General features: G+C 53.0%; 2 protein-coding genes across 14 annotated transcripts in view; both read left to right on the top strand.

Annotated features, from left to right (window-relative positions):
- The window catches only part of IL17RC (interleukin 17 receptor C), a 13,828-nt gene extending 7,854 nt beyond the window's left edge, over positions 1 to 5,974 (top strand). For 4 of the 11 annotated variants that reach the window (XM_055082735.1, XM_055082732.1, XM_055082730.1 and 1 more), the window contains 10 exons: positions 284 to 338; positions 420 to 601; positions 697 to 747; positions 1,633 to 1,723; positions 1,881 to 2,002; positions 2,270 to 2,329; positions 2,867 to 2,915; positions 4,873 to 4,968; positions 5,085 to 5,123; positions 5,219 to 5,879. In XM_055082735.1, the coding sequence (XP_054938710.1) occupies positions 284 to 338; positions 420 to 601; positions 697 to 747; positions 1,633 to 1,723; positions 1,881 to 2,002; positions 2,270 to 2,329; positions 2,867 to 2,915; positions 4,873 to 4,968; positions 5,085 to 5,123; positions 5,219 to 5,838 (1,365 nt within the window). In that variant the 3' untranslated portion in view covers positions 5,839 to 5,879. Of the gene's footprint in view, positions 1 to 283; positions 339 to 419; positions 602 to 696; positions 748 to 1,632; positions 1,724 to 1,880; positions 2,003 to 2,269; positions 2,330 to 2,866; positions 2,916 to 4,872; positions 4,969 to 5,084; positions 5,124 to 5,218 lie in introns of all 11 variants that reach the window. The other 7 variants (XM_007113737.4, XM_028484846.2, XM_028484848.2 and 4 more) reach the window with 5 other exon arrangements.
- A 58-nt stretch (positions 5,975 to 6,032) lies between these two features.
- The window catches only part of CRELD1 (cysteine rich with EGF like domains 1), an 8,327-nt gene continuing 5,509 nt past the window's right edge, over positions 6,033 to 8,850 (top strand). Inside the window, exons 1-3 of one of the 3 annotated variants that reach the window (XM_007113729.4) lie at positions 6,033 to 6,138; positions 6,673 to 6,865; positions 7,101 to 7,183. In XM_007113729.4, the coding sequence (XP_007113791.2) occupies positions 6,692 to 6,865; positions 7,101 to 7,183 (257 nt within the window). In that variant the 5' untranslated portion in view covers positions 6,033 to 6,138; positions 6,673 to 6,691. The other 2 variants (XM_028484852.1, XM_024123980.1) reach the window with 2 other exon arrangements.

The raw sequence follows: 8,850 nt of genomic DNA, 5'->3' as shown, positions 1-8,850 counted from the left end.
GCGCAGGCTCAGTAGTTGTGGCCCACGGGCCCAGTTGCTCCGTGGCATGTGGGATCTTCCCAGACCAGGGCTCGAACCCGTGTCCCCTGCATTGGCAGGCAGATTCTCAACCACTGCGCCACCAGGGAAGCCCTCCCTGGAATGTTTCTGATCCGAGGATGTGGAACAGGGAATATAGAGGGCCAAGGAGCGCTGACTGTATGGGCTGAGTGAATGCATCCCCAGGGCTTAGTAGGGTGCTGGCTGGGTTGAACTGACCTGTGGAGCCCCGTTTCATTTCTAGGTGTGGCATCTGGAGCCCGACTCTGTAAGGACCAGCATCTGCCCCTTTAGGGAGGGTGAGTGGACCGGCCCTGCCAGGGTGGGAGCTGTGCGGGAGGGACCTGCCGGCACGCAGTAACCAGACCCTCTCCCTGCAGACCCCCGCGCACACCGGAACCTTTGGCGTGCCGCCCGGCTGCAGCTGCTGCCCCCGCGGGCCTGGCGGCTGGACGCGCCGTGCTCACTACCCGCTGAGGCCACACTGTGCTGGCAGGCACCGGATGGGGGCCCCTGCCAGCCGCTGGTCCCACCGCTGCCCCTAGAGAATGTCACTGTGAACGTAAGCGAGGCAGCAGGAGGTTCCCGGGGTTAGGAAAGGAAGGGGAACCTAGGGGCCCAAATTTAATGACCCCACCCATTACCCTCTTTCCACAGAAGGCTCTTGAGTTCCCATTGCTGAAAGGCCACCCCAACATCTGTGTCCAGGCAAGAAAGGGGCGCCAGAGAGCCGGGCTTGGGATCAGGACCTCCACGGACTCCCAGTCACTGTCTTCTGAATCCACTTTATCCTTGGGTCCCTGGAGCAAAGTGGTTACCAGCTTCCCTTTTAGGAGTTCCACTATTTACTTTACCAGTGCATGGCCTGGGACCCTGGGCACTTCACCTCTCTGAACATCAGTCTCCTCATCTGTTTAATGGGGATGATAATAGTAACTATTGAATACTTCATAGAGTGGTTACAAGTGCTTCACCTTAGCAACGGGCACAAATTAAATTCTCAATAAATGTTAACTGCTTTGATTATTGCTATAATTATCCTATTTCTCTACCTGTAGAAATGGGTTGCTTTATAATTTCAAAGGGTAGTTATAAAAATATTAATTCCAGATTTATTGAGCTATTATGTTTCAGGCACTGTTTTAAGCTCTTGGAATAGATATGTCAGTGAATAAAACCAGTAAATGTTCCCACTCTTAAAGAGTTCATGTTGTAATGGAAAAAGGCAGACAATAGGCATAATAAGTAAATTATACAGTATGTTAAAATTGTATATAAATACTAAGGATAAAGGAGGGTTGGAGTTGCAATTTCAAGAGGGGCAGTCAGATGAGGCCTCTTTGAGAAGGTGCTTAGGTGAGAAGGGAGTGCATAAAGTGTTCTGTCAGAACTGAAAAGAGTTAATTTACGGCCGTAAGGCCCTTTAGCACAGATGACCTCACAAGGCTGAGGCTGAGAAAGATGGAGTGATTCCTAATTACTCAGCCTTGATCCCAGATCTGCCTAAGGTCAGGTCCAGAGTCCAGACCCCGCCCCCCAACCTGACAGGCCTCCCCTTGTCTGTCCCTTCTCTTCTGGTTTTTCTGGCCTCAGCTTTTGCTTTTCCTCGTGCCCCTAACCCTGGCCCCTTCTGAGCAGGTGAGCACCTGGGAGAAGCAGGAGCTACAAGAGTGCTTGTGGGCTGGTGAGTGGGACCTGGGGGAGGCCGGGGCAGGGCCACTGCAATAGGGGTGGACCCTGGAAGTGCCAGCTCCTGGGGGTGAAAGTCAGGCATGGGGCAGGGGAGTGGCAGCCCTCAACCAGGTTGGGTCTCACTCAGAGTGGGCTCTCACCCTTTCCAGACTCCCTGGGGCCCCTCAAGGATGACATGCTGCTGGTGGAGACACGAGGCCCCCAGGACAACAGATCACTCTGCGCCTTGGAACCCAGTGGCTGCACTCCACTGCTTAGCAGGGCATCCACGGTGAGGGATGGGGGACCCTCCTTCATGTCCCTTTCCAGCTCCACTTCAAACCTGGCCTCAAATTTTCACTATTCAATTTCCCCTCCTTTGTGCCAGGCCCTGTGCTGGTCTCTGGGAATGTAGGGGTAACTCAGACCTGGGCCTTATTCTCAGTGGCCTCTCAAAAGTCTCCCAGACCCTCCCCCCTACTATTCTGCCCAGCTGTAGCCTGGTGGCCTCCTAGGTGTGGTGCCTCTAGGTGACAGCACCCATCCCTTGGCTTGGCAGAGGGCAGCTCGTCTTGGAGGGCCGTTACTACAAGATGTGCAGTCAGGCCAGTGTCTTCAGGTGAGTAGGTGGCAGGAGGGCCCTCCCCAATGCCCAAAGGCAGCAGGCCTCAAACCCTGTCTTCAACTTCTTCTACCTCTTCCTGTGCCTAGCAGGAAAACTGTCACTCTTCAGGGGCAGGGGCCTCCTCATTGTCCCTCTAGCATCCACCCACCATCTGTGTGTGCTTATTTTGTGTCCAGCCCCAGGGAAGCTAAGAGTTGAAGAAGCATAGTTCCTGTCCCCAAGTTGTTCATGGCTGGAGAGACCAGCAAAGAGATAACCATTGGGTTAAGACAGCTAATAACCAATGTGCTAAGCTTTGGGTTCCAGGGAGAGCTTCAAGGAAGGGTCTTTTCATGTGGGCCCAATCTGGCACCAGTAGGAAGGTACAGTCCAGGAAATAGACACAGCATAAGCAAAGGCAGAGCAGCTTGTGGCTGCTGTGTGTGTGTGTCTGAAATATGCATAGCTGAGGCTGGAAATTTGGGACCAGACTTGATGGGTGTTGAACACCAAGCTGGGGGCTCTGGATTTGGTTTTGTTTGTGTCTTACAGCTGTGGGACGATGACCTGGGAGCACTATGGGCCTGCCCCATGGAAAAGTGTGAGTATTACAAGAACTGCCCTTCTTCTCTGTACCAGGAGCTGGAATCTTGACAGGGACCATTCCTGGGGGGAGCATACACAATGGCCTTAGACTTTCAATCAGAGGGTCATTCCTTTATTAATTCAAACACCACAAGGGGCGCTTGCAGGGATCCTTGCATCACCAAAGAGACACATTCCCTGTCCCCATGCCAGCCATAGAAGCTAGAAAGACATTTGCTAAACAATCATTTAGGAAGTGTGGTCTATTGAAGCATTCACTATAAAAGTGTCCAAAGCCCTGAATGCATATAATGGAGACCTGACCTAGTTCAGGGAAAAGGTTGGAGGTGAACTCTGAAGGCTGAGCTAGATGAAGGGGGAAGAGATGCATTTTTGTGAAGACTCTGGGGTGCTTTTTTGAGGAACTCCAAGGTAGCCAATGTGGCTGGAGGGTCTTGAGAGATAGGCCTCTGTCATGAGATTAGGATGCAAGGGCCATGTAGGGCCTTGGGAGCCGATGTAAGCAATTTGGATTTTATGTTAAGAGTAGCAGGAGCTTCCCAAAAGGCTATAATCAAATTTGTATTTTTTAAATAAATTTATCTATTTTTTATTTATTTATTTTTGGCTGCATTGGGTCTTTGTTGCTGCTGCGTGCGGGCTTTCTCAGTTGCGGCAAGCGGGGGCTACTCTTCATTGAGGTATGTGGGCTTCTCATTGCGGTGGCTTCTCTTGTTGCAGAGCACGGGCTCTAGGAGCGAGGGCTTCAGTAGTTGTGGCATGCAGGCTCAGTAGTTGTGGCTTGTGGGCTCTAGAGCACAGGCTCAGTACTTGTGGCGCACGGGCTTAGTTGCTCCGCGGCATGTGGGATCTTCCCGGACCAGGGCTCGAACCCGTGTCCCCTGCATTGGCTGGCGCATTCTTAACCACTGTACCACCAGGGAAGCCCCCAAATTTGTATTTTCAAAAGATCTCTGGGGGGACTTCCCTGGTGGCACAGCGGTTAAGAATCCGCTAGCCAATGCAGGGGATACGGGTTCGAGCCCTGGTCCGGGAAGATCCCACATGCCGCGGAGCAACTAAGCCCGTGCGCCACAAGTACTGAGCCTGCACAACTACTGAAGCCCGTGCACGTAGAGCCCATGCTCCGCAACGAGAAGCCACCGCAACGAGAAGCCCGCACACCGCAACGAAGAGTAACCCCCTGCTCGGCGCAACTAGAGAAAGCCCACATGCAGCAACAAAGGCCCAACGCAGCCAAAAATAAATAAATAAATAAATACATTAAAAAAAAAAAAAAAGATCTCTGGGGCTGCCATGTTGTAATGAATTAGAGGCAAAAAAGAGTCAGGAACACCAGTTAGAAGGCTGTTGCAGTCATCCAAGAGAGTGAGGTCAAGGGTCCAGTAACCCTAGGCTTAGGGGGCAATAATCTTTTTTAAAAAACATTTATTTACTTATTTATGTGTTTGGCTGCGCTGGATCTTAGTTGTGGCACGTGGGATCTTCACTGCGGCATGCGGGATCTTTAGCTGCAGAATGTGAACCCTTAGTTGGGCATGTGGGATCTAGTTTCCTGACCAGGGATCCAAGCCAGGCCCCCTGCATTGGGATCACAGTGCCTTAGCCACTGGACCACCAGGGAAGTCCCTTAGGGGTCAATAATCTTAGCTGACATTTGAGCACTTACTGTGCCCAGCACTCTGTTCAGTGCTTTATGTGTATTAATACATATAGTCCTCACAGCAATCCTGTGAAGTAGATACTATTGTTATCCCAATTTTACAGAGGTGAACTGAGGCAGAAGGGGAAGTCACTTATCCAAGGTCACCCAACTAAATGGGTCTATGTTCATACACTGATCCTGTGAGCTGTGGACTTTGGGCAAATCTCTTCATTTCTCTGAGCCTCGTTTTTCTCCTTCGTGAAGTGGGGGTCTCTAACAAGCCTGTCTTCTCCCCTGGGTCTCCTAGACATCCACCGGCGCTGGGCCCTGATCTGGCTGGCCTGCTTACTCTTGGCCGCTATGCTTTTCCTTCTCCTCCTCCTCAAAAAGAACCACGTGAAAGGTGAGCACTTCCCGGCTCCCCATTCCCCAGGGGCAGGACTCGAGTGGACCTGGGAGCTGGCCGGGAGAAGGCGGCGGCTGGGCTCACCGGCTGCCTCCGCTCCTCTCCCCTCACAGGGTGGCTGAGGCTCTTGAAGGAGGACGTCCGCGCGGGGGGTGAGTGTGAGCCAGCTCCGGGCGGGGGGCGGCCCCCAGAGGGCCGGGCCTCTGGCCAGCTCACGTCTCCGCTCCTGCTCTGTTCTTTCCCACAGCGGCCGCCAGGAGCCGCGCGGCTCTGCTCCTGTACTCCGCCGACGACGCTGGCTTCGAGCGCCTGGTGGGCGCCCTGGCTTCGGCGCTGTTCCAGCTGCCGCTGCGCGTGGCCGTGGACCTGTGGAGCCGCCGCGAACTGAGTGCGCAGGGGCCCCTGGCCTGGTTCCACGCGCAGCGGCGTCAGACCCTGCAGGAGGGCGGCGTGGTGATCCTCCTCTTCTCGCCCGGGGCCGTGGCGCTGTGCCGCGAATGGCTGCAGGACGCGACGTCGGCGCCCGGGGCTCACGGCCCGCACGACGCCTTCGCCGCCTCGCTCAGCTGCTTGCTGCCAGACTTCTTGCAAGGTCGGGCGCCTGGCCGCTACGTCGGGGCCTACTTCGACAGACTGCTGTCCCCGGACGCCGTGCCCGCCCTGTTCCGCAGCGTGCCGGTCTTTTCACTACCCTCACAGCTGCCCGACTTCCTGGGGACCCTGCAGGGGCCCGCAGCCCCCCACCCCTGGCGGCTCGCGGAGAAAGCGGAGCAGGTATCCCGGGCCCTGCAGCCCGCCCTGGACAGCTGCTTCCGGGCCCCGGGGACGGGATGCGGGATGGGGCCTGAGGCAGAGGACAGGACTTGAATAAAGGCAGACGCTATTTTTCTACCCGTGTCTCCCACATGTGTCTCAGTGACCCAGCCGCTGGACCGAACTATCCCCGTATCTGGTATCCCCGCGCCCCTTTAACACCCGGACAGGTGCAGGACGGCGACGCCTCTGGTTGGCTGGCGTGGGGTGACGCAATGGTACATGGCCTGCTACCATTCGCTGTGGCGCGGGCTCCGCCTCCTGGACTGCAGAGCCGGCGGAGGGCGCACGTCTTACGCAGCCGGCGGCAGCGGCGGCGTTGAGGAGACTGAGCCTGTGGCGTCCGCGGGCTGGGTGGGTTGTCTCTTCCTCCTCCGCGGCCTACGTGGATCTGGATCCTTCCTTGCCCGCTCGGGGGCCGTGCGTTTGCAGTCTGCAGACCCCGAACCTGACCCCTTCTCTTCATATCCGGAGCCGGGCTCCTCCCCACCCCTTCCCCGGACCTGGGTACCGAACTCTTCCCCCCAAGACCGTCTATCCGACGTCTTCTCCCGCAATATTTAGGAATCTGATCCATTCTCCCTAATTCCGCTGATCCAGCCCCTAAGAACCATATCCCGACCCTGAAACAATGGGCTGACTCCTACCCCCTTGCCGAGGATCCAGGCCACCTCCCCCCGCGGTGACGAGTATTACTTGTTCCCGTCCAGGAATTGCAGAATAGGCTCCTTTCCCCAATTCTTTCCCCTCCCTCTGCCTTACCCCAGTCTAGACCTTCTTTTCTTATAACACAGATCTGGGCTCCCAGACCCGCGGCACCTCAGAACCCACGCTTTTCTTTCCCACATGGCTCCTCCAGCGAACCCTCCCCATGTCCTCTGTCTACAGGTCCCCAGCCTGGGAAAAGATGGCCCCACGGGCCCCGAGGGGCCTAATCCCAGCTCTTCTCTGGGGCCTGAGCCTCTTCCTTGGCCTCCCTGGCCCGGTCTGGGTCCAGCTTTCTCCGCCTCCCAAGTCTTCTTCCCCCACTGAGCCCCATCCATGTCACACCTGCAGGGGACTGGTCGACAGTTTCAACAAGGTGGGTGCACCAGCAGTATAAGAGGAGGGGGCTAGCTACTATAGCACAGGGGTTGAGAGCTGGGAGCTCTGGCATACAAGTATGCGTAGACTCAAGTGTCCCAGTTTGGTTACTTACTGGTTGTATGGCCTTGGGTAGGTGCCTCTCTGTGCCTCAGTTTCCTGGTCAGTGAAATATAAGTGCTAGAATGTGCCAGACACTGTACTTAGCTATTACTAGTTTTCTCCATTTCCAGGGCCTGGAGAGAACCATCCGGGATAACTTTGGAGGTGGAAACACTGCCTGGGAGGAAGAGAAGTTGTCCAAATACAAGGACAGGTAAGGAAGAGGCTGGAGGGGTGGATTTGTATATCTAACATCGCAATCTGTGCTCTGCTCGTGGAAGCCTAGAGACACTTGGGGAGCACTTATTCAACAAATGTCACTGAATATCTATAGGACAGCACTAAACAAGCCAAGCAGAATTCTTTCTTCAAGGAGCTTCTATTCTAGTAGATGAAACAGTGAATAAGTAAGTAAATAATGTCTTATCAGGTGAAGAACAGTAAAGCAGAATGGTGGGAGGCATGGCATTCAGGGTATGACATTCGAACAGAGACCTGAGGTGCAGAAGCAAACTGTGCGACAGTCGGGGAAGGGTTTTGGACAGAGCGGGACTGAGCTTGGCGTATTTGAGAAGTGGCTGGATTCGGAGTGAGCAGAAGGGAGAGTGGTGGAAGGTGAAGGCAGAGAGCCTTGAAGGCCACAGAAAGACGTTCAGATTTCATTCTGAGTGTAGCGGGAAGTCATTGGAAGGTTTGGAGCAGGAAAGTGATGTGGTATTATTTATACCTGTAAAAGGTCGCTTACACTAACAGACTATAGGGGGCCAAGGTGGAGGAGCAGGAAGACCAGTTGGGAGGCTAGCGCACAGTCTAGGCGTGACAGTAGTGGTGGACCTGGTGAGAAGGGGTCAGATTCTGGCTATATTTTGCAGATAGACTGATAGGACATGATGATGGAATCATTATGGGGTGTGAGAGAAAAAGTAGAATAAAAGGTGCTCACCAAGTTTGGGGCCTGAGCAACTGGGTGAATCGTGGGACTGTCTTCCGAGATGGGAGAAACTGGTCTGGGGGGGCCTGGAATCAGACGTTCTCATTGAACATGTTGGGCTGAGATGTCTGTTAAACAGTCAAGTAGAGTTAGATTTAGGAGTCAGGAGTTCAGGGTAGAAGTAGGGCTGGAAACATGAATTTGACAGTTATCAGCGTATAGTCGGTGTATAAAGCCAGGGGACAAGATGAGATTTAATTGAGAGGAGAGGCCTGAGTCCTAGGCCCTCTAGCTTTTCAAAGTCAAACTGGAATTAGACCAGGTTGTCATTTCTGACCCTTTGTACCTTAGGGTCACCTGTCTGATCCTCAATTTCCTTATCTGTAAAACGAGAGTATTAATGCCAATCCTATTTCATAGGATTGTGGTAAGGATTAAACTATGATACGTACTAGAAATAAAAGTTTTGTTATTACGTAACACTGGTCATTTTCCTTTCCCTCAGTGGGGCTTAGTTGTCTCATTTGGGAATGAGGGGATTGACCAAAATAACCGTAAGGACACTTCTAGCTCTATAATGGTTACTGTTTTCTTGTTTTGTTTTAAATCACTTCCTATATGCCAGGCACTGTGCCAGACCCTTTAAATATATAATATAATACATTTTATGTGTAAATGTGTTTTTAAAAAATTTTTTATTGTGGTAGAATGCAATAACATAAAATTTACCGTTAGAGACATTTAATATATTCAGGTTTTGCAACTATTGCCGTTATCTAGTTCCAGACTGATTTCATCCCCTGCAAAAGAAACTCCATCCCTATTGAGCAGTCACTCCTCATTCTCCCTCCTCCCAGCCCTTAGCAACCACTAATCTGTTTTCCATCTCTATGGATTTGCTGATTCTGTTGGAATCATACAATATGGCCTTTTTTTTTTTTTTTTTTTTT

This window comes from Physeter macrocephalus, unplaced genomic scaffold (genome assembly GCF_002837175.3).
Source record: "Physeter macrocephalus isolate SW-GA unplaced genomic scaffold, ASM283717v5 random_252, whole genome shotgun sequence".
Lineage (NCBI taxonomy): Eukaryota > Metazoa > Chordata > Mammalia > Artiodactyla > Physeteridae > Physeter > Physeter macrocephalus.
Note: the sequence above shows the minus strand (reverse complement) of the source record. Positions and strands in the feature narration are given on the sequence as shown.